The 25156-nt window shown below is 39.8% G+C and overlaps 1 protein-coding gene across 2 annotated transcripts in view; it reads left to right on the forward strand.

Moving 5' to 3' along the window:
• NUDT4 (nudix hydrolase 4) overlaps positions 1-23037 on the forward strand; it is a 29239-nt gene extending 6202 nt beyond the window's left edge. The window contains exons 2-5 of one of the 2 annotated variants that reach the window (XM_030480848.1): positions 7461-7571; positions 14882-14926; positions 17393-17480; positions 19347-23037. In XM_030480848.1, the coding sequence (XP_030336708.1) occupies positions 7461-7571; positions 14882-14926; positions 17393-17480; positions 19347-19549 (447 nt within the window). In that variant the 3' untranslated portion in view covers positions 19550-23037. The remainder of the gene's footprint in view (positions 1-7460; positions 7572-14881; positions 14927-17392; positions 17481-19346) is intronic. The other variant, XM_030480849.1, reaches the window with a different exon arrangement.
• The last annotated feature ends 2119 nt before the right edge of the window (positions 23038-25156 follow it).

A 25156-nucleotide genomic window follows, 5' to 3' on the forward strand; every position in this document is an offset into this window, starting at 1 on the left:
GATTATTTTTTTCTGGTACCTATGATATTCCTTGTCTGTGCCATACAAACGTGTTTAATGGGGTGGATAGTTACTTAAAATGGGCTGAGGGGAGAAGGAAACATGGCTCTACCTGTCTAACATCAGGCTAAGATGTCCTGCAACCAAACATGCGTTGTGTTTTGCCCTGTTTAGAGATGCTGTCTTTTTGAACTAGTAGTATTTGTAAGTGTTTAGATACTTGAGAGAATACCCTTTACAGCTTACTTGCAGCATCTTAAGTTTACTGTGAGGATTTGAACTGGTGGTTAAGTTTCTGTTTGAATTGCCCCAGTTAACTCTGTGGTGTTCAACTTCCAAGTTACCAGTTTCTGTGAAATAGCAGAGTGGCAGGCTTTTTCAGAAACATATACACATATATGCAGATACATCTCTGGATAGGATTCGTAGCCATGTCTCCTTAAACATTTTTTGTAGGTATGTGAGTTCACAGACCACAGGTTGTTGTGTGTCTTTTCCAGTGTTGTTTGTAGAACACTTAAAAAGCTGACTTGGTGCTGCTTGGGGCTTAAGTACTTCAGTGGAATCAGTCCTATAAACATAAGTATTTTAAAACAAGTTTTGTCTTCAAAGTTATGTTTGTTTGTTTTCCCAAGTATCTCAAAGACAAAAAAGGTTAACAGATTCCTGGTACTTGTCAAGAAGTAACCTTGTCATGTCTTCACCTGCAGCTGAATGGTTCTCAAAGATTTGGAGCTCTTGTTTCTGGCAAGTGCTTGGAAGTTGATCCCTTAGTCAAACAGATTATGTTGCTGAGTAACTGGTAAAGCCCAGTTCTCCTGCTGAAGATTAGGCCACGGTTTAATGTTGAAAAGAAGTGGGCAACAATGTGAGTTTTAGGTCTTCTACTACCTTCTGTGTTTTCTCTCTTGGTCTGTATTGGCAAGCATAAGGGAAGAAGAACGTACTGTGAAGTGGACTGGGGAGCTGACCCCGCATGAGAAGTAAAACTTCCTTCATAGACACTGGGCAGGGGGTTTCTTGCTTGTTTGCAGGGGTTTTTGCAGCCAGTAATCTACTTTTGCCATATGACAGGGTGCAAGATCCACACCCTTCACTGCACCATGAGACCTGTCACATCTGATTGTCCGAATGATACTAAAGCTTAGGGGGAGATCTGATGTTACAGGTGACTTGAGTGCTTGCTGAGGTGAGGAAATGTGTTCTGACCGATGTGCCATAGTAATATAGTGCTATCTGTTCCTGATGTGAACACTTTAGTTGAAGAACAAAACAAAGTACTTTAAATAGCCAGAGGAAGGTACTTGGATTCCGCATCACTATAACATGTTAGCCAAACATGTGAATTTCAGGTGAAATAAGACTTATATAACAATAAAATTTTAATTGCAAGTTAAAGTACAGCTTCTTCTGAAAAAGGCTGATGTTTTCCTCCCTATTGATTTATTGCCTTAAAATTGGAAGATCTCGAAGGAAAAAATAGCCTTCAGATCTCATTTCGAATTATCAAAATATATGTGTATATATTTATCATTCATCCTCAGAATGCTGATAAAATTGCACTTATTGATGTCCAAGCATCATGCTGTTGCTTTACAAAGTGATCTTTATTTGAAGTTGGGATGATATTTCAGGCTCTGCAATAAATTACAAAGACAGAAACAAGTTTTTTGGGTTGATTTCAAGATGCTGTGCTCAAGTTAATGTGCATTAGGATTAACGTACTGCTAGCTATGCCATTTCTCTGCTGCTCTGCCAGTTCCTGTTCATTGAGACTAAATCTTCTTTTTAACCTCCCTCATAGCTGGGGACTCCTTTTCAGTCTATTGTCTGTAAAGTACTTTGTTAGAGGCTCTTGGATTGGCCTAGGCTGATCTGAAATTTGGTAGCTGCAGTCATGCCTGTCTGCTCAAGTTTGTGTAGTGCTGACCCTCGTACGGCTCTGTACTGATCACTGTTGAGTGTGTGCAGGCTGGAAACTAAGCTTTAATGGTACAAGCTAGTTTTCAGCCAGATCAGCTTCCTAAACTCATTGTGCCAGTATAAGGGAGAAAGTAAAGATGTTGCAGCCTTGACTTTAATTAGCTTTAAAATGCTGTCAAATCTGATCCCAAAGTTGTTTACTATTCTACAATAACTGTGCACATTGCATCTCCAGGCTAAAGTCGTTTTGAAAACGATTGCGGTAAAGAATGAGGACTGTAAGCGATCACTCAAGAATATTTTCAGGAAGGCAAAATTCTGTTTCTTACTGAATGCTACCCATCTGGCATTGCAAGTTGTAAAGCTCTGTTGCATTCTTCAACTTTCTGGAGCTGAAAAGAAGGGACAATGGCATTGTAGGACAAGGATACCCCAGTAACCTATAGGGAAACTGAGAAGCTGTTTCAGAACTACTGAAATGAGGGAGTGATTCATAAAATAGCAGAAAGCGTTAGATAAAGGAAATCTCTTAACTACAGTAGCAGGCTGACACGTGCTCTCTAATTTGGAATGTGTGTTTTTTGCCTAGGAATTCATACAGCGAATCCTGCAAATACAATTTGGGTTTTGTAAGAGGTGCTTTTCCTTGCTCCTCACTAAGTCTCTGTGTTGTAGCATTCAAAGTAGTTTCCCAGTACTTTTAAGGAAGCTCCTGAGCTGAAAACGATTGGAGGTTGGAAGTGTTGTGGGGTAATAAAATATTTCCTACTTGTCTTCTTCCCTGAGCATCTGCATATGGTCATTTTTAAACAAATGAGGGCTTGACTGACTGTTTTGGCTGTATTTGGATTAAACTGTCTTTATGACCCTTTCAGGTGCTTATAACTTTTAGGCGGACCGACCATTTAGGCTAAAGTTTCCATACTGAGTGTGCTAGGCTAGATTATATTAACCTCCATCAATGCGGATCCTGGGTTTTGGCTGGGTTGTTTATCTGATACCTCTAACAGCATTTTGACACTGTTTTGTACCTGAGAGGTACCTTTCGATGCCTTAATGATCTTTCCTGTAACTCAGACTAGTACATCTGAAGTGATTCATAGAGCTTGGGAGCTAAATCCTGTCTTCCATGTACCTGTCTCCTCCTTTCCTTCTCTGTGCAGTGTTCAGTTGTACACCTGAGCAATGCAGTGTTCTTGGCAACTGAGCCACACATGCTCAGTGGTCTTTTGGGGGTGAGAGGTTGATTCCCTTCCTTTTGAAACTTCTTCCTTTTAACTGCCAGTTTTACTATAAAAAAAGGCAAACTTAGCTATCTCCATCAGGTAATAGAAACAGTAAGTTGGACATGGCTAGTGGATTAGTGGGAGTGATGATGGGAGAAAATGGGGTGTGCAGTGCGGAAGAGAGGAATAGATAGGATTAGGCTGGGAGGATAGAGTTTACAAAGATGTCTAATGACAAGTGATTTCTGTAGAATTGGAATTGTATCTTTTCAACTGTAAGTTCATTTTTCCTTGCAAGTTTTATATCTGGTATGGAGAAATACCCACCTTGCAGTTGGTTTATAGTGGCTTCTGCTGCTGTTGCTTCATTCAAATCGTGGGTGACTACTCTGAAGTCAAAAGAATCCAGCTGTGGGCGTTCATTCTGTCCAGCAAGGTTCAACCTTAGCCTTGCTTCTTTCTTTTCAGTATAATCTGGGTTTTAATCTAATTATTTTGGTACGCTGCAATGCCCTACAGTTAAGGAAGATAGAAAGCAATTATACTTTTGTTTAACCTTAAGCCATTTTCTACCTTTTGAGTGCTTGATATGAAAAAGAAAATAATAATACAGAGAGGAATAACTTGTGGTTATAACTTATATTACTCTGAGCTGTTGCCATTTTAGTCTTCTAGAATATATGGCTGCTAACTGTTTCACAAGTTTCTTTCGACTTGAGTACACTAAAGAGGCCAAAACTTTGGCACCTTTCTCTAGAAATGTCCAGTTGTTTGTCTTCAGGCTTAGCATTTATAGTGAGCGAGTCCCATGATGCCACATGCTCTATAATTACCTTTGGGTTCTTGGTTAACCATGTCTTGGTTAAGCATATCAATAGGTGCTTATTACAAGTAGGCTGGCTAGCAGCTTCTCTTCCTCACTGCCCTCGGAAGGTCATTGCTATTCCGGGACTTGAAAACAAGGTAAAAACTTGGCTAGTGAGACTCAGTGGAAGAATTTGTCTTTTTCTTCCCTTAGCTGAATTCTGCAGCTTTGCTTCCTCGCTTGACAGTATTATGGAAATAATAGCTTTACCTTAGTATTTGAACTAAGATGAACTTCACAATATAACTAGGCAAGCAGATTTGATGCCATTACTGTGTATGTTGGAAATCTTTTGAACAGGAGTCATCAAGAGTAAGGCTTTTTCAGAGACATGGGAAAGGCAGCAATCACTAGCAAGTAACGCAACACAAATCTCACTCCTTTCTGCATTCAGAAGATACAGGACACAGATTTCTCTGCATAGAAAGTACTTCCATTGTTCTGAGCCTAATGAAGCTATGATGTAAAATTTGGCTATGCATAGGCCAGAAAATATGGTGTATGAGATTTTTGCAGCCTTGTTTTTCAGTAGACTACTTAATCTGTGTGAACATCCTCAGAAAAGATTGGGTGTGCAGGCAACCTAAATCTCTCTTCTCCTGGTTTGATTATCCTGTATTAAGGGAAGATGAATTGCTGGCTTTTTGCTGTTGATTTTGCACCTCTTTGTCATGTGAGTGCACTGTCAACTAACCACAGCTTTTTGGTGTCTTCATTTTTAAGTGATCTTTGTATTTACAGCCTAGTCATTCAGGTGGTGTGGGATGTATCTTTTGGCCACTTAGAGATGGAAACACCTGAAAACTACATCCACTATATGGAATAAAGAGCAATGCAACAAACCAAAACATCTGCAATTGAGTGCAAGATTGCTTGCTACCATAACTGAAAGAATCTGTGTGGAGTGCTTTTCAGCTGTACCACAGAGTCTGCTAACTGCTAGCTATTGGCTCTTGGCTCCTGCAGAAATTGATTACCAGTGAGCACATTTTTGCTAGCATACCAAGTGATGGATGCCTCTTGCCCTCATGGCTTCAAATCTTAATGTTACTGCGTGGAAAAAATTGTGCATCTGAAAGTCTCAAGGATATACCTTAGTGTGGTCTCTTGCATTCAGCCTGTAAAAGCAGTGGGATTACAGGAGAATAAAGCAGAGAGGGAAAGATGCTTAAGAAAATGCTTCAGTTCCAGGGTTAGTGGAGACTTGGTTAGCTGCCAAAATGAGCTTCCAAGCTGTAATGCTTGGAAGTTTATTTTATGTAAAGCCCATCTACCAGAGCTGATCTATTTTAATGTGTATTATTTGTTTCTGCTTTTAAAAGGGTAATTTAAAGCTAATAGATATACAAACCCAGTTCAATAGACTATTGATCAGGTTAGAACTAGTCTATACTATATGTATAGAGAGGCATAAAAGATTCCTGGCTTTTTGCTACACTGCCAGACCCAGCAACCTGATTTATCCCTTAGTAGTAATTAAGAATTTTTTGTTTAGCCTTAGCTAAACGATGAATGCTGATTAAAACCATTCTGCTAAGCTGGGAATGATTTAATGCAATATAATCATCCTTTTGTTCATCATTGTTGCTAGCTTCCACATGACTGCAGTGAGTGCTAGTTTCATCAGCAGAAAATAATGTGTAATGCTTATGTCTGGGATCCCACAAGTGAATTCGTAACTTGATTTTTACAACTGCTCTTTACGCACTGCTGACATGGTGGTTCTTTGTAGTGATATAGATCCACCTACGTTTCAAAAACTTTCCTTAAATCTACATCTAGTAAAGCTGCGTACCTTCTGGGTATGCATTAATTTTCTGTTAATGTCAAAGGATCCTAGGAAACTAAAACCTTTGGCTGCAAAGATCAAGTTGAGATGCATTTGTGTCTAACCTTACTGCCTTTGCTGACTTTTTCTAGGTTTTTACATAGCTGAAAAAAATATTTGAGTTCACTGAAAATGTGAATATTTAGATCAGAGGCTAAAGATTATTCTGTGCTAAATGAAGGCTCTTCTGTGTTCCTTATTTGTTGTAGGAAAAATTTGGAGGAAGTGAATACAGTGGAGAATCCTAATCCTAATAGCGTTACTCTCCTGCAGTGGAGAGTAATGCTAATTTTGACTGCAAATAAAATAAACAACAAATAAAGAAGACATCTGTCAGATAAGGCTCTGCTAGTTGCACCTCAGTGTGCACACTCATTGCATTCACAAAAGTATGCAGTCATCTTAATTAACACTCCCAGTTCCTGTTGGTGAGCCTACACTGCATTTCCAGGAGTGCCAAAGGGACGTAGTATAAGTGATAAGCATTTCTCTGTTACCCTCATAAGGGAACTGTTTTCTTGCTCAATCCAACAGAGGGTGAGTTTAAACACCGTAAAGGTAGTTGGTGAGGACTAGGCTTGTCACTTCAGTCATCTGGCACCAGTCAATACTTTAACCTTTAGACTGAGGTTCTTGTTGCTAGTCTTTAATTGCCATTAAAGATTTGAGCCTTGGCCTTTGCTCCCCACAGTTGTCATTTGACTTCAGAGTAGGGCTTATGTAAGTATTGCCTGGAACATGAAGCATGTTACTACACAAACAATTATGTCTTACTTACCAGGATGGCTCTCCAATACAAGTTAAACCGTTTATTTCCATGTGGTCCTGAATCAAGGTCTAATTTTCATCAACTTCTACTGCAAATTACTCCAAATATGAGGCATCCTAGTTTGTTGGACTGGAGGCTAAGATCATCTCAGCTCTGAATATTATAATGGACAGGTCCTATAGACAGTGGGTTTTAAATTGGTATATATCCATGATACGTCCAGATTAGAGTCAAATTAAGTGAAACTAAAGTGTCTTGGGGGAAAAAAAGTTATTAAATTTAGAAATAATTCAAAATTCAGTGTGTGGCAACTTTTCCTCTTACAGAAACGTTAGAAGAAACCAAACTGGACAAGGGCCAATTAAGAACTCTCCTTATAATGTAGTTGTGCAATACTGTAAGTGTGCCATACTGACATAACACTTCAGTAACTGAGAAGAAGCTTGTTTAACTTCTGTGTGATGAAAGCGTCTTAATTTTCATGCTTTACTGTCTGTATGACCCCAAGACTTACTCAGTATTGGAGAATAATGCTATTAGGTTTCTGTTACATCTTCATTCCTGGGCATACTGTATTGTGTATTTTTCACAGTGTCTAAGCATCTGATGAAAGTGTTTGTGTAAGGAGAGTACAATGACATTGTCTTGACTTAACTGTATTTAAAAGACTGGGGTTTAATAATTTCACTTTTTTTCCAGTTCTTGCAACTCCTGGTTGCCTATTTGGTTTAATTTCCAAAGTCTATAATCCATCTGGCTAGGTGAATAAGTGAGTTGCTGAAAAAATAGATAGTACCAATATTCCTGACTTGTGAGCTATATTTAACAGTCATTTGCAAATATTTATAGGTGCTGTTGGTAAGCAGTAGCCGATACCCAGATCAGTGGATTGTACCAGGTGGAGGAATGGAACCAGAAGAAGAACCAGGGGGAGCAGCCGTCAGAGAGGTGTATGAAGAGGTAACAAAACAAAATCCAGCTTCTTGCTGCTGCTATCTTCATACAGGAACGAGATGAAAGAGAGAATTCTGCCTCCTTTGTCCAGGGTTTGACTGAGACTTCTATGGTTTTGAAATTCAAAGAGCTGCAGTTGTGTGTCAGAATTGGGGTATAATGTTGTGAGGTGTGCACTAATTAGCTTGCTTCCCAGCACGCTTTCATTTCATAGCTAAATTTCTGTCTGCTTTTATAAACACTTACTGGAAGTGGAACTGTGATTTCGTGCCAAATGACATATTATAGTAGTGTAGCATTTCTGTGTTTGTGCAGAAAACGTTTGACTCGCAGCTCTTCTGGAACAGACTGAAGGTGAACTAACCATTAATGTGTAGCTACATAAGAAAGAGAAATAAACAGACCTTGGAGAAGATTCCAAACTAAATGGATTTGAAACTGATCTATCTAAGCAGTTGCGAATTCAACAATAAAAAGGCCTTGTTAAGTGTATTTAAGGCTGTTTATCTGTCAAGAAAGCACTATAGGTATAGTCTGCCTTTCTGTCTGTGCCCTTACCCGTAGGCAAAACAAAGCTTTAAGTCTTGATGAATTAATGCAGTTTTCCACTCTAATATAGCACTTAAATTTCAAATTCAGAATTTTGGGGTTTAACGTGCTATTTATTTTTCCTAGGCAAATTGTTAAATGTTACTTCAATATCTAACAGCCAGGACTGTAAGCCAAACAAAACTTCAAGAAAAATCAGTTACTTGATTTAGCTAGAAATTATGCAATGCTGAAGTAACCACTGGTTAACTCTTAATGCATTATATCATACTTCTTAAACAGAAGCTATAAGATTTTGAAGGGAGTGAATGCATCCTGGCAAGTGAGTGAACTACAGGATTTCTGCTAGCCTTAAACAGTTTTCTTGTCCCGGTTTGACCACTACTATTCACAAAACCCATGAATATTGTTGCTAATTAGTATGTATAATGTTTTTTTTATTAGCTATGCTATCTGGTAGTTTAGCTTGCTTAACCGTAAGACTAGTTCTGCTGGGTTGTAGAGGCTTGGAACTTGATATAGATCAACTTGTACCAAATGCTGCCTTGCTATTTGGTGTCAAAATCAGATCTTCTGTGAACTGTGTTTGTAACCCTCCTCCCCTCTTACATGGGGAATGGATTAGTTCAGTATTCAATGCTCTTGGCAGCCTTCATGCAGCAAGGTTTAAGTATAAATAAGCCTCACTGATACAATGTTATTCCAGGCTTTCTGACTATCCAGTTTTGCTGGAGGAGCCAATTTCAAGCTGCGCAAGACATACTCAAATAAGTGCTTGTGTATTTGTAAAAGTAAAGGAGGCAGCCACAAGGCAGTCTAAGGAGCAAAGATACGGGTTTCTAGGAATGAGTCAGCAGAGATTTAGGCTTCTAGGTGATAGTAGCACCTCTGGGGAAAGTCCTGGTATTTCTCATTGTCACTTGTTGATGGGTGGGATTAAAAAGCACAGAATCATTGGCTTGGTGTTCTTGTGAACACTGGTAGTTCTAATTGTTGGTCTGACCTAAGGCACAGCCCAAGATGAGGGATTGTAAAATCTCATCTCCATGTCAAACCAGAGCTGACTGAACTGTAGTTGTATGTTTGGCTGGGTTTTTTTCTTTCATGGTGAAGAATGGATGATCTTGAAGGGAGCTATCTGCAGTTAGTATGTCACGAAAGCTGCTGTGGGTGTTTGTCTACTGGAAGTTGCCCGAGTGTTCTAGCTTCTCAGCTTGTAGGGAATGCAGTGCTACACACAAAGCTCTGACTGACTTCATGGCAGAGCAGTATACCGGTGAGAGTTGTGACCCAGGGGCTGATAACTAGTTTTCTACTACACATGGTCCTTCCCTGAGAGTATCCTGAGGAACACTAGCAAGTCCTGGCTTTGCTGGAGCTCTGCTTTCGGATATCTGCAGTGGTGCAGTGCATGGGCCATGAGTGTTGGAGAAGGTTAAGCTAAGGAATCAGGACAAAATATTACAGGATCATACATCACATAGTATAAATTTAGTACAAGTTTCTCTGTGAATGTAAAAGCCCAATCGGAGTGCACATGATGCCCAGATACTGTGAACTTCTCTAGTTCATACAGACACCAAAATGTTAGTTAGTTCTGAATGATATTTTTCCTTTTGGGTATGCTTTCACATCAGCAGGCAAAAAAAAAGGCAAATCAGAAAAAGCAAAATAGGAGTGAGTACCTACTGTTATGATGTGAAGCAGTTCTTCCATGGCTCAGTTTTGTTCTTGCCCTCATCTTTTTTTCTCAGGGCAAAACAAGGCTTCCTCACACATCATGGTGGTCCTGGTCAAAAACTGTGTTATTCAGCCACCCTAGGTTGTTTTGAATCCTGAAGACAGAGGTCAGCCTCCTTCACTTGTACAAGGAGCTTTTTTTGATCATGTTTTATTCAAGTGTTATCACACAAAATGAATTGTAAAATCAGCTACATGTAAACATGTGGTTTAGGCAAATGCTTTTAATACCTTTCAGTGTGTTGTATGTTAAGCTGTTCTGTAGCTGCTTAGAATATATGTGTTGGCATAAAAATTTCAGAAAGAGGTTTCATGATAGAAAAGCTGCATGATGTAAATGACTCAAAATGCCAACATCATCAGCGTTTATACACCACAAGAGAAAGAAACTTTCTAAAGGTAGACAAGAACCCAGCAAACACAGCTCTTGGGTGCTGCTAGCACAGGGGCATTTTGCTCAGAAGTTAAACCAATTTTTGTTCACTTATACTACAGTGGCTGTGCTTTTTGGGTATTTTTTTTTTAATGATGTTCTGGTGTAAGACACAAACTGCCAGCCATGTTCAGTTCTGAGCTGTGCTTGCAAATGCATAGAGTTGCCAAAGGCTAGGGGCTTTAATAAGGAAAAGTCATTTGGTGGCACTTGTGCAGCTGCAGAGTTTCTAGGGTTTGATAGCTTGTGTAGCTGATGAGCATTAAAAGCTTATGCCTTAAAGTAAAATATTCTTAAGCTACAGGCTGAATCTTGTGCGCTGCCACAAGATTGCAAAGCACCACTTTTAAAGAAAAGCCAGAGTGGTATTCAGGGTTTTGACTTGGGTCATGGAAATTCATACTAACCTTTCTAGAGATGGATGTCCTTTCTATTTTTAAACTAAGGTCAGTGTCACCTGGCAAGCTGGTTACAGTACAGTGAACTGTTAAGAGTTTTGTGAATGAATAAACTTCAAAGGAGGCACACAGTGGCACTGGTTTGAACTGTGTTTCCTCAGTATTGGGTCATGCACAAACTAAGTGTTGGTTTATATTAGTCAATTAAAATGAAAGTATTGATAGTGGGAGTTACAATGGCAGTTCTTAATGGTAGGAGTGCTAATAGCTTACAATATGTAGCCCTCTGGCTCTAAATATCCCTCACTTTCCCACCAACAGTAGTGTATTTAAAGTCTGTGTTTTAAACCCAAGCAAACATCTTTGTAGGCAGATCTATATGCACTGCAATTGCTTTCATAGTTTGCCTGTGTGTGACTCCACAATATAACTTTTAGCTAGTGATTCGGGTTTTTAGCTTCCTCTAAATGTTTAGTATGTTTTATGAGAATTTGTCTGCCATTTCACAGGTTACAGCAATTCAGATAACCTGTCAAGCTCCTTACGTACAGTAAGTTTTTTGCAAACCTGAAAGTTGAATCCCAATATGAAGTTACAGTATAAAGCAATCCCAGAAAATTATTAAACCTCATCTAAATGAGGAGCTGCTCTGTTAATGAATTTGAAGCTTAGTCTTTAATTGCATAGTGCGAAAGATGGAAATAGGAGTTGTTTGTACATGTGGTGTTCAAAGAGAAATATGATACAAATAATAAGGGTGGCAAGCTGATGATGTCCAGCCTCTTAAATGGAAGGAGCACCCTCCCACTCCCTTTTCTTCCTCCATCTCACAAAAAACCTGAGACTCTTGCTTTGAACTTATTAGTACTGAAATGCCTACCAAAAAATATGCAGTTCCTCCCAGACTTGCATAAACACAGCTTCTGAGAAGAGGCTGATCCTGAAGGTTAATCCACTGCAACAGTGAAAATGGCAGTAATATTATGTAAGACCTCTCACAGGAAATAGAGGAATCTGCTCCAGTAAGCACCTACTATTTGAAAAATGATAGGGGTGTTACAGCCTAGGCCTAGGTAGATACTTGAAAAAGTAAAGGAAACACCATTTCAGCTGAAAGATTGTGGCAGGTATAGTGAAACTCTTTGGGGCTTAGAAGACTTTGCAGGCAAGGGCAGGAATAGTCTTGCAGTGTGCCTTCAGAAGCGTAGCCATTAAAGTACTATCCAACAGATTCCACAGTTAAAAATAAACACAAATCTTTCAGATTTTAAGCAACTTTCTGCCCTGATAGACTGTTAGCCTAAAAATTAAACTGCAGCATGACTCTTGCTCCATCTACAGGAAGTAAAACGCAAGTGTGACTGCACATCTGAGACTGCAGTACACCTAGAGCTGCCAACAGTGAATGACCTCCGGGTCAGAATGGGATGCGGTGGACGGTTTTCCCTCTTTTGGGTTTAGACTAGTACTGAAATATATGCATAAATTCAGATTTGAGATCTTATTTCCACAGTACTTATAGATTTCCTTGAGGAATAATTCTGGGAGGTGTAGCTCTTAATTCATCAGCTTGTATGTCAAAAGAAATGCTGGGGTTTTTCAGGCTTTTCTCCATAGTTTAGACTTACACACTTGTGGTAGCCTATAGGATTCTGTTTAAAGAACCATATTTTAACAGCCATGGGTACGTAAAGGTCAAAGGAAGAAAGCTATTAAAGACAAAATGATTCTAAGTCCAGAACGTAATCAGTGTACTGAATGTATATAAAAGCTTACAACTGGGAAAGTGGGAACAATTTCCCTAGAAATTTGAATTTCTAGGGAAAAAGCCAAAGGATTTCTTGGTCCTCTAGCACTTAATTTTGACAAATTTTGAAGGAAGATTAATATAAGAACTTGGAGGAAATACTTTTGTTAGCACTTGAAAAAATCACTGTCAAGTTGATGGTACTTTTTAAAATGTGAAGATGATTCAGTTGAATATATTACTTTCAGAGAAAAATCATGAGACTAATTACCACCGGTTTATGCTTTTGGGGTATAGTAGTTTTCAAAAGACGCTACTCTGCAGGAATGATGCTACATTTTGGAAGCGCATATCTTTGCCTAGAGAGTAACAAGTAGTCAGAGATAGTAATCACATTTACATAGCAACATCTGGTGCACAAAAGCTTCATTATAAGCATGGAGGAATTTTTACGCAATGTAATGAAGGGAGTGCTTCAGATTGTTTCATTCAGAATTACTCAGCTAAGAGTATTTGTTTAAACCACTGATTTGCTTGGAGAGAAAATAGAGATGCTTTAAAGTAAATTCCACTTAGGACAACATCAATGATAAAGTCACATTGTGACTGTGGAGTACCAGTGAGTTAAAACTTTCCTATGAAAGCTATTCAGTATTGCTAAACATACCTGGTTGTGGTGTTCGTGCCATGTGTTGGATATCAGTTAAATGCCAGACTCCCACTTAGCAGTTCAGAGAAGCCCTCCTGCATCTATTGATGGTGAGATTTTGTCCTTCAACTGTCCTGTTGCCCATAGACCTGCCTTTAAGATCTCTTTGTAATGTAAGTAAGGCATTGTCTAGGACTGCCAAAAGTTACAAAATCTTGAAAGTTTTTTGGGTTGGGGGGAAGTAATATCTTTTTCCCTTCCTCTGGTGTAGCACCATCCCCTTTAGAGCAATTACTTGGTACTTGGAAAAGCTTATCATAAGGTTTGAGAAACCTGCAGAGCCTGTACTGGGCTCTGTCATGCTGTTAAGCCATATCTTTATTGAGTGCCTGTTGTGGCATAGCTGACCTTTTCAGACCAAAATAAAGATCTGCCACTTTGATAATTAATGCACTGCCAAATCACTTACCCAGCAGGTCCAGTTATGTGTTCCAGCTTCATGAGCTCTGACAGGTATCTCTGTCATCACAGCAAACAACCAGGAGAATATTTTATGTAGTTTTGCAGTAACTTTAGGTCTAGCTCTTGTTCCGGCTAAGCAAAGTGCTTACTCAGTTGCATGGGCTGTGATAAGACTTCCTTCATCAAAACTGCTTAATAAATAACACCAGCCATCTGCTTTCTTTAAAAAGACACAGAAAGAATTCACTTGTAAGATCTTGATTAGAGTTATTGCTAAAGCCTGCCCAGTTGTCTGTCAGAATTATTCATTAAAATGTAATTGGTCCATATGGTCCTTCATATAAAGACATCAGTAACTTTTTCTTTGGTTAATGCTGGAAACAAAGACTGAAGGGTAGAAGATGTCATCTTAGTGCTAAGCCCTATTTTAAATATCGGTTATACAACGGGGCAAATAAAATCTAAATATGGCTTTGTCTACCAATAGACTATATATATGCTTTTATGTCTCAGGCATATGGACTGAGCTTTGTTTAGAATAAGTGGATGAACCAAAACTATTTCTGTTGCAACAGGCATTATATATTACTGGGGGGGGGGGGAACCCTAGAGTCTTAGTAAAATATAACAACCACCTTTACTGTGCTGATAAAAATCTCTAAGCACAGGCTGATGCGCATAGGGATTGTTTTAAAAAGTTGGTGTAGAACACTGAATTTAAAGCCTTATGTAATGTTACTAACTAGAAAAATAATTCAAACTGTTGGTAGAGAATTGGGGATGAAAATGTGGGTTTAAACTTACATGCCAAAAGCATACACTTTTGTATGAAAACGAGGGTAGATAAAGTCATTATGCTGCAAGATCCACCCAGTAGCCTACAGTTTAATTTGTTACTGTATTTTGAAGACCTGGGCTTAAGTTTCTGTGTAAAATAGCAATGGGGTTTTAATGATTCCTTCTCTAGATTTATCATTATACTACTTTAAATTCTCATCCTATCTACTTCCCTGGATTATTTCAGTATTGGGTGTCATTTATCTCTAATAAAATACAGTACACAAAGCACATGGTAAGTAAAACAATATTTTGGTCTGGTTGGAAAACTTTAAAGATTTTTGCATTCTTTGGTCCACTCATTAGGACAAGCTTTTGTGCTCTAATACTCTTAAGTACTCTAAAACATGAAACTCCAGAAGCAGTGTGCACTGTCTAATTAAAACTTAGGTTAAATAACCCTGACAAGGAGGAGTATGCTGATGTAGGAGGTTGGAACTGATATTTTAGGTTTTGAAATGAAAAAGCACATGTTAACACTTTTTCCTCTTTGCTTTGTAGGCTGGAGTGAAGGGAAAGCTGGGCAGACTGCTTGGGATATTTGAGGTGAGCTATTTCTTTTACCTGTTAAAAACAATGTTTTAGGTTTTTTGGAGGGTTTTTTTTGTGAGCATAGATAAACGACATGTTCTTAAGTATTACCTGCTTATAATTTTGCCATGCTGCTGGAAACACTACATTAGACAGCTGATTTCCTGTAGCTGTTATGTGATGTGTGAAGATTTGAATAGGAAGATTTCAAAGTACTTTGAGCTTTCCTGGAAAGATTAAATTCGTACTGAGACAACTTCTAGAAGCTTTAAAAAAAAATGAAACCAACATTGATAGGTGTAGGATGTCTGAAATAGCACACGTTCCTTTTGGGGGTATGTGTGCTATTTTGACTTTTCCTCTCTGATTATATTTTGCTGAAGTAACTTGTCAGCTTTCACACACCTAAATTGATGGATCTGTATATGAAGTATGTCATTATGGCTTTGATTCACTAAAAAAGCTAAGGCTTTGGTAATAGATAAATCTAACCTTTAGCAATACTGTGTACTTCAAAACTTGTATTCTGTAGTGTAAACATCAGGTGCTGAACTACTGACAGCATGAGGATGTGTGTTAGATATAATTCTTTTTCAGTGTTGGTGTTGCCACCTTCTGATCAGGTTCTAGTCAGGAGTAGATGGTAGAAATGTAGGTATGAGTCTTAAGATCAATTATGTTGTACTGTGTGATGGGCGAAAGTCCGTTAGCTAGTCCAATAGTTAGGTACGAATCTTGACAGTGAAATTATAAAACCAACTTTCAGAGGCAGTGTATTTCCAATAGGGATTTCCTGTGTGAAACATGACTTAGTCATGTATGACTAGCCAACACTCTGCTAAAGGTGTTCCCATTGTGAAGTATGGAGACCATGACAAAATTAGAGCAGTTCCTGTTTGTAGTTAGTAGCACTTGCCCTTTTTCCAATTTGTTTTAGGTTTAGGAGTTCACCTGGATGGTCTTACACATTAGGACCTGTTTTAACTCTGCTGGTTAGTTTGTTTAACTCTGTGTCTGTTTTAACTCTGCTGGTTAGTCTGCAGAAGTATTCTGTATTTCCCAGCTCAGACCAAAATAAGACAGGATACCTATCATCTTGTTGCCTTAAAACAGGCTGTGAGGAGTGATGATTCTTTGGTAATTCAGCTGTTTGTTCTGAAGCCATCTGCCACTGTCTAGACCAGAGGAGAGAAAAATCTGAGTGGCATTTTTCTAGGTTACTTCTTACTTAAATCAAGGCCGTACTTCAGTTTCACAACACTGCCCCATAAACAGTTGTTAGTACCATTGAAGGGGCCACATGTTGTGACCTGGGAATGGAACTAAGAGAAAGATGGAAATCATATTGCTGCTGAGTCCTCATACTCTAGAACTACAACCAGAAAGGATACATGTTATAGATGTATTTATTCCATTTAATAGTGACACAGACAAAGAACTGTCTTGGAGTATTTTTATTTCCTAGTAAAGAGCACCAGTTTACAACTATATTAAGCTTGTACCGGACAGTTTAAAACTATATTAAATGTAGTGAAACAGAGTTAAGTAGGAATGGTTATTGGCACAAGGATAAAACCGTTTGTAAGGGGAGCTAGGGCATAACATCTCTTGGTTCTTAATATAGTTGTAATTGTAGATGGTCCTGGGTTTTCTAGGAGCTCAGCCCTTTTCCAAGGGGCAGTGTGGTTTGGTTAGTCGGGTTGCACCTTTCACAGTGCACCACTAGCCTGCTTTGGAGCAGGGACTAATGTCTATGCAGACCTCGAGTGGGCTGGCTGTGGCACAGCGACCCTGCCCTGAGCAGGCCGCTTCTGTCAGTACCTCTATTTTTACTTGCCTTTCTCAAAACAGTGTGCTTTCTAAATAGTTGGTTAGTGCTGTGAATGTGGCAAACCTGACAAGTGAACAGATGGTAATGATTTGGGCATTTGTCATGATTGCAAACATAGGCTATTCAATTTGCCTTGCTTGCTGAGTGAAACCTTATAGCCAGCACTGCGTAGATGATCTAGCCATGTGATGCAGCGGTTCCATCCTGCAAAGGCTTTTTCATAACCTGTCATCTAGGAACATGAGTTGTGGAAACTGTTTTAGCAAATGCACTCTACTGTGGTAACATACAACATACGTAAAAGATAAGTAATGGGCAGTACTAGTGGACAATGCTAATATTAAACTGGATGACCAAGAACATGGTTTGGTCCCAACTTCACAATCTTCAAATTTGCTTGGGCTGGTTTAGGTTTGTTGGGTTTTGGGTGGTGGTTAGACTAGTAAAATAAAATAGCTGTTTCACATAAAACTTTGGGTTTCCCTTCCTTTTGGGCCTACTCAGTACAGATGTTTATCTAGTGAAAATAAAAATCAGGTTTCACTGGCAAGTATCCTTCAGAGGTGAGTAATTGCTGATGTTACAGTTGTGGTAAGTCTGAAAGTTATTTTTTTTGCTGAGAATTAAAACATCTACTTCTAACATTCAAGCAGAACCAGGATCGGAAGCATAGGACATACGTTTATGTTCTTACTGTGACGGAAATACTGGAAGACTGGGAGGATTCAGTTAATATAGGTAAACCGATTCTCTGTCCTCATGTGATATGCTTCAAATATATTAAGCAGACTTAATTTTTCATTTTCTGAAGTAATATCCTTCTGGGGGAATACTAATTCTGTTCTATAAACTGAAATTACTGCAAATCGTGATGCTGTTCTTCCATAGCTAGGATTGCTTCCAACATAGTGTTACTCTTGTATTAATTAGGGTATTCTAGATATTATGATGGAATAAACTTCCTTATTAGTTGCTGATACAGCCCTTAATTATTTTTTAAAGGCCCAATATTATACTGACCAATTATTTTTTCCTTATAAAGTAAAATATTTTGCTGCCTGATACTCCAGAGTGGTTTTGAAAATGTCTTTGGAAAAATGAAAGACAAATCTTTGGAAAGTTTTGGTGAGGTTTTTTTTCCCCTGAGTCCTTGGGGCAGAGGGGGAAATCACTAGTATTTACTTTCACTTTAGCCTAATTTTTCAGCAGTGATAGTGCTGACCCTGAGGTATCTGTTCATACACATATGTATATTTATGTCATACAGATATCACTGTCATGCAGTTCAGTTAGATTAACATCCTTTCTGATGTTAATCAGAATGGCTCTTCCATGTTGAAGGTAAAATTAACTGGAAGCTTAGTTCATTCAGTGTATTGGTCCAGCTGAAGTTTTAGTTAACCAAGAATTGGTGTAAAAAAAATTACATACTACCTTGACTGGTTATGCTTTGACCTTTTCAGGAGGTGGTGCTTCAGGAGTGTTTACATTCATAAACCTAGCACCATTGATCTGTCAGTGACTGTCATCTAACTATAAGGGTAGCTTCAAAACTGCTCAGTTTTTTAGGTGGAGAGAGAATGGTTTGGTTACGATGCTGTCAAGTTGTGGGGAGTGCACCCTTTTAATTGCATGTCAGGTTCCCTGTACAGAAACACTGATCAGTGGTCCAGTATTGAAAAGGATCAATATTGGCAGGAGTGGAATTGTTTTGAGGGGCACTTGTACCTGGAACTGTACTGGGCCTGTGAGTTCTGGTCTGTTCCTGCTTAGTGCTAAGCTGTGGGGTAGAGGGGAGCATCCAGCACTGGGGCTACTGCTGGCTTCCTTCTGGGGAGCACTGCTGGCAGCGGATGAATGGCCCTGGTGGGGCCACATACCTTGTCTCAAACAAGCGGGTTATAGGTGTCTTAATATCAAGCACAGTACCCATAAACATTGCAAAATCAAATGAAAAATAGTTAATCCCACTTTCAAAAATACTGTCCTTCACCTTGTTTATAAGTGTTTTCAGAGGCCTCTAATTTTAGGGGAATGACTTGTATAAGAAGGATGGTCTTAAGCCTTATCATAGTAAGATAGTCCTACAACTTACCTAAATACCTCTGGCATAAGGTATGTTACTTTTAAAATGTATGGCTAACCTGAGTAGCTGCAAACATGGGTATGTTTTGATTCTAGAACTCTGCTTTCTATGTCAGACCAAGCAATTCTTCTTCTGTAATTTCATGCATCCATGTTCATTCTTCAAATGGGTTTTCTGCTAGGCATGGCAATGTGGGAGGGCAGTAATAAGTCATGTAAATAATAATATCATTTTCTGTAGGGACTTGGGTGTAGCTTTTGGAGCATATGAACAGTCATATGAGCTTCTGCCCAGTATCTGCTTCAGAAGAGTTATCTGAAAGGCTTTATTATTAACTGCATTTCAGTAAGCTTGAGTGAATCGCTTGTGTTCCTTCAAGGTCTTTTCACTCTTACGTTTTGCCTGACAACTTGAACTTCTGAAGTAGGAGAAATGAGAGAAAGTGAATAATCAGATAGCAACAAATGGTGCTGTTAGATTTGTAACTCTGTTTTTCCTTGTGGATTATACTCATTCAGGAAGGAAAAGAGAATGGTTTAAAGTAGAAGATGCCATCAAGGTCCTTCAGTGTCACAAGCCTGTTCATGCAGAATACTTGGAAAAACTGAAACTGAGCTGTTCACCCACTAATGGAAACTCTGTGGTTACCCCTCTTCCAGATAATAACTCCTTATATGTCACTTCTGCACAGACTTCTGGGTTGCCCTCTACTGTGAGATAAACATTTGGATTACCTTTTCATTCATGTCATCACAAAGGGAGACATCTGTGATCACATGTAGGCATCTGTATAACTGTCAGTTCTAAGTGAAATATGTGAATGTGTCATAATGTCAAATTTATTTGAACATGGTTTTCCTCTTTAACAATGTAAAATAGTATCTCAGCAAACCAAAGCCATACAAGGATTTATTCTTTTTTTTTTTAAGATGCCTTAATAGGCCTTTTTCCTTTTTTTTTTTTTTTTTTTTTTTTAAAGAAACTTGAGTATATAAATTTCCATATCTGCTAAAATAAAATGTGCATCTCAGTGGTGTTCAGCTTATTTAAGACTTGTCAGTTTTAGTCAGTAGTTCTAAGCAAGAGTACTTGCTTACAAAAAAGCTTGAGCAAATAGTCGTATGCTAAACTCTGATTTGGTATCCATGGATGAAGAGCTAAGATCTTAAGGTGGCCGTAGTTGTGGAAATGGGTGTGTTGGAGGCAGAGATGCGTAAGGGAGACAATAAAGCACTAAATCACATTGAGCCTGCTGAGAGCAAAGGATACCGACACTAAGCACTGCTTGCCTCAGTTATCCAAAAGGTTGCCTTGTCCTATGCAATCTTCATGTAATGTATAACTAGAGCAAGAACAGTAACTTTGTCTTGCAACTACCAAAACTATCCACTGCACTTCTGTTTCATCACTTGGTCGGCTGATGAACTGTCAGAAGGCTTAAATGAGAAGCATTGTAGATCCCTCTTCCCCATTTTTTTTCCTTTTAGCATTTTGATACACATTTTGTTCATGGTATAATGACACTGCAGGTTCCAGAAACTCCTAATCTTCAGTGAGAAGCATCTTACATGGTGTTCCTGCAGTCGGTTGCCATTTAAAAATGATTAGGGGGAAGTAAGACTTGCCCAAGGGACATAACCCTTATGTTACAGAGGTAAGGTTAAGGTCTGTTAGCAAGCGTGTGTGGAGGTGCCTTGCCCAAGCTAGCAGTGGTACCTCCTGGGCTTGGAGACAGGTGGGTTGATAGACTAGTGCAGAAATAATATTCCTTTGTCTTAATTGGCAAATGTGCTGAAAATCCCAAATTTGAGTCAGTTCTTAAATACTTTTTACTGGTTTAACATCACTTGCTTTAGCTTCTTGAATTAAAAGCTGGCCTCTTGATAGAAAAGTCAGTTGGCATAAGTGAGGTACAGCTGATAACTTATTTTCCCCCCCTCTTCTTCAGCCAAAAAGATGAAAAGTAAATCCACTGTTGGTCTTAATGTTTTTACCATAGGATTACTCTCTCTGTGTATGTGTGTGTGTGTGGTTTCTTCTATAAGAACACAATCTAATTCATATGAACATCCTAACTCTGAATTTTTCTAGGATCTAAACCTAACTGTACCTCCTCTATAGCCAGCCAAAACAGACGTTGAGGTAGACCATTACCTCACATGTGAACTTTATTCTGGGTAAAACTCATACTCTTACACAACATTTGAACCTTTGTAAATAGTCCAACTAGTAAATAGTGAGTGTAAAATGGAAAATAAATGTAATTTAAACCTTTTGTTACTCAATACACAAATGGTTAACTTCTACTTTTTTAACACAAATTGTGTAAAATGCTGCTATGAATTTTTTTGTGCTGTTACACTTTTTTAGGAAAAAAAAAAAATGTTGTTGCCACAAGTTACTCCTTAGAAAACCGATCTTGTGCCATATGTAAATGCAGTGAAACCAGGGAGACAGATGATCTGATCTCTTGATGCTGCTCTCTTTGAAGAGGCATAAATACTACTGACAAGAGGCATAAGCCACAAAGCTGAAGCCCTCTGAAATGTCACATAAGGTGCTGCTTTCCATCGCTGTAGCTCCTTTTCCAGGTCACTTCCAGCACTGGAGAGAACACACAGCTCTGTTCAGGTGCACCTCAGCGTGGAAGTATTGCCAACAGCTTATCCACCCTCTTGGCGGTGAGGTGGGGAAGGAGCGCTGACATTTCAGTAGTGGACACAAGCACATGTGTACCTTACACTGAACCTCATCCAGACTGGGGCACCATGTGCTCAGCTCACTTCTTTTAAATGAAATGGTTGATCAAAGCAGTGTTTTGCCAGGTGAAACAGAAGAAGGTGGAGTTGAGCACATTGAAGAACATCTAATTGTTGTTAAAATCATACCCCCAGTGTGTAAGGGTACCTCCGGCTCTGAAGCTGCCTTCAAAAGAGTGAATCATTTAGCTCCCGTTTTGATCACTTTGCTCACTTTTTTGTTCAGTAGTCATTTTAACACTTTAAATTGAGCAAACTTGTACAGGCTTTCTTGTAACAAGATTATATAGAATCTGTGACAGCTAAAACAAGAATCCAGAGTTTGAGTTCTTATTTAAAAAAAAAAAATGCTTCTGTCTCCATTTCAGATTCTTGGAATGAAACCAGTCCAAGCTTGTATGAGATTTAGCGGTAATGCATGATCTTATTTTGTAACTCTTGAATTATGTATTTGATAATAATGTAAAAATGTACAGTATTGCTGTTGCTAACAAACTCAGAGTTGATTGCCTATAAATATTTTGGTTATTTTTTGGTCACACACATTTGGGCTGTTCAATAGTGCCAGACATCTTTCTTTTTTAACAGCATTTGTTGTATAAATCTCTTCAGTCTCTATGCAACCTTCAGAATGAAGCTCTATTGCTTAGTTTGACTTCTACTCCCTTTCAAAGAGAAATGTTGTGTGAATTGAAAAGGTAAATTGAAAACACTTCAGTCATGCTACAGGGAACAACTGTAGTAACCTGGCAGCGGTACAGCTTCAGCCCTAATCAACGTCAACCAAAAGGGTCTGTAGAAACCAGCAGAGGAAGTCTAAAGTTATTTCTACTGCCTACTAGTTTAACTGTAGCAACATTTTGGTTTTACGTGCATCTCTCTTCAGATGGGCCAAACCTATTTCATACAGAGCAGATTTGGGATTTTTCTCATGCCAGAAATCATGTACAATGGGTTCAGATTTGGTTCTCCCCAAGAGAAAGGGAAGAGATGGGTCATCAGCTGCAGTTCTCAAGAAGCCTGGTCTGTACTGCTCCTTTTCCTGATGTGAGGTTTCGAGATTATCAGGAGTTAGATTATAGTGGTATCAAACAGAAAGAGCCTTAAAGTTTAACATTGTGTGGTGGTTTTAACCACCGCAGGAGATGCTGAGGAATTGCAGAGAGGCTGTTAAAGTGCAAAACCTTACTTTGGTGCTTACTGCACCCCTGACTTAGGCTAGCGTTGGTCTGTTAACAGTGTGCTGTGAAAAAACCCTGAGAAGACACCACTTGTTTTACCTACCACCATGGTTTGTGAAGTGAGAAGGGAAGGGGTGGGGGGAGGGGGGGGACAAACTGAGTTGTAAACATTTTGACCTGCTTGCATGGATTTTCTTTAAAGATTGATGTAAGAATTTTGACTTTTTATATTTGAGAAATACCAGAATAAAATCTAAATTAGTCCTGTGGATGATGTGGTCATTCCATCACCAGTACTGCAGAAGAAGCATTGGTGCCAGAGACTTCAATCGTATCTAAAATACACTTAGTTTCACTTCATGTTTCCTACTGCTTGCCTCACCCTTGCATGCTAGCTTCATGTAGCCCTATGGAAGAGCCTTCTGAAGAGCTGCTCCCATGTAAATGCTGCCCGTGCCAGTGAGGTTTCTAACTACTTTGTTACCTTCATGCCTGCCAGTTGCAGCACACCCACGTACTTCATCTCTGCACAGTAGCAGTGGGAGCCGAGGTCCATCTAGCTCAGTGCCTCATTTTCAGCAGTGCTGGGAGGAACTCGTAGCAACAGGACAGTATCTGTTTGCCTCAAGTGCTCCCTCTGTCTGTCACCATTTGTGGCTCAGAATAGTTTAAGCCATAGTTTCTTGGTGCTGTTATGGGAATGTATTTCTCTTCCTTGAAATACATTCCTTCCTTCTCTATCACACACCTCCCCTGAGAACTCTTAGGTCTCCAATGCCCATCCCAGCTTGGAGAGCGCTGCTGCTGCAGACCCACCTCCTCTTGCCTTGTTGTTTGAACCTGTTTCCTTCCACATTATTTTAACAGTAAGCAAGTAGACAGTTACCTCCTTCTCCCCATTTAAGAGGGTTTTACTGTTGTGTTTGGCTCTTATCAGAGAACAAAGAGTTGTGGTAAATGGCTCGATGTCCAGTTGGAAACCTGTAACGAGTGGTGTCCCTCAGGGATCGGTGTTGGGACCGGTCCTGTTCAACATCTTTGTCGGTGACATGGACAGTGGGATTGAGTGCGCCCTCAGCAAGTTTGCCGATGACACCAAGCTGTGTGGTTCGGTTGATACGCTGGAGGGAAGGGATGCCATCCAGAGGGACCTTGACACGCTTGTGAGGTGGGCCGATGCCAACCTTATGAAGTTTAACCAAGCCAAGTGCAAGGTCCTACACCTGGGTCGGGGCAACCCCAGGCACTGCTACAGGCTGGGCAGAGAAGAGATTCAGAGCAGCCCTTCAGAAAAGGACTTGGGGGTGTTGGTTGACGAAAAGCTTAACATGAGCCGGCAGTGTGCACTTGCAGCCCAGAAAGCCAACCATATCCTGGGCTGCATCAAAAGAAGCGTGACCAGCAGGTCGAAGGAGGTGATCCTGCCCCTCTACTCTGCTCTTGTGAGACCCCACTTGGAGTACTGCGTACAGTTCTGGTGTCCTCAACATAAAAAGGACATGGAGCTGTTGGAGCGAGTCCAGAGGAGGGCCACGAGGATGATAAGAGGGCTGGAGCACCTCCCATATGAAGACAGGCTGAGGAAGTTGGGGCTATTCAGCCTGGAGAAGAGAAGGCTGCGTGGTGACCTCATAGCAGCGTTCCAGTATCTGAAGGGGGTCTACAAGGATGCTGGGGAGGGACTCTTCCTTAGGGACTGTAGTGGTAGGACAAGGGGTAATGGGTTCAAACTTAAACAGAGGAAGTTTAGATTAGATATAAGGAAGAAGTTCTTTACAGTGAGGGTGGTGAAGCACTGGAATGGGTTGCCCAGGGAGGTTGTGGATGCTTCATCCCTGGCAGTGTTCAAGGCCAGGTTGGACAGAGCCTTGAGCCACATGGTTTAGGGCAAGGTGTCCCTGCCCATGGCAGGGGGGTTGGAACTAGATGATCTTAAGGTCCTTTCCAACCCTTACGATTCTATGATTCTATGATAATCTCCCATGCATTATGTGAAGTTGAAGCACACAAGCAGGGGTTGAGTGTGTGTTTAAAACACAACACGCAGAGGGAAAGACATGATCAACTCTTCCAGGCGTCAGAAGACTTCACTAAGAAGCGTCAAGCTTTAAATTGAATATGTCTGGGTTTTTTTAAACTTACCCTCTTGCTTTCAACACTGTTCTGGCCTCAGTGCTGCTGTGGCATTATTAAGCTAGGCACTGCATGCTCAGCCCAAGTGATGAAGCTACAAGCTCTATGTCCACAGTGGGAGGACAATGTTCCACATAAGGAATGGCACTACCTCTTCACTTGCAAACTCAGCCACCGCAGGCATGTCCCTGCTTGTGGCGATCAGAGTGCTATGAGCAACGCACCACCCGGAACATAATGCTCTCATAATTTTCT

Source organism: Strigops habroptila, chromosome 3 (assembly GCF_004027225.2).
Source record: "Strigops habroptila isolate Jane chromosome 3, bStrHab1.2.pri, whole genome shotgun sequence".
Classification (NCBI taxonomy): domain Eukaryota; kingdom Metazoa; phylum Chordata; class Aves; order Psittaciformes; family Psittacidae; genus Strigops; species Strigops habroptila.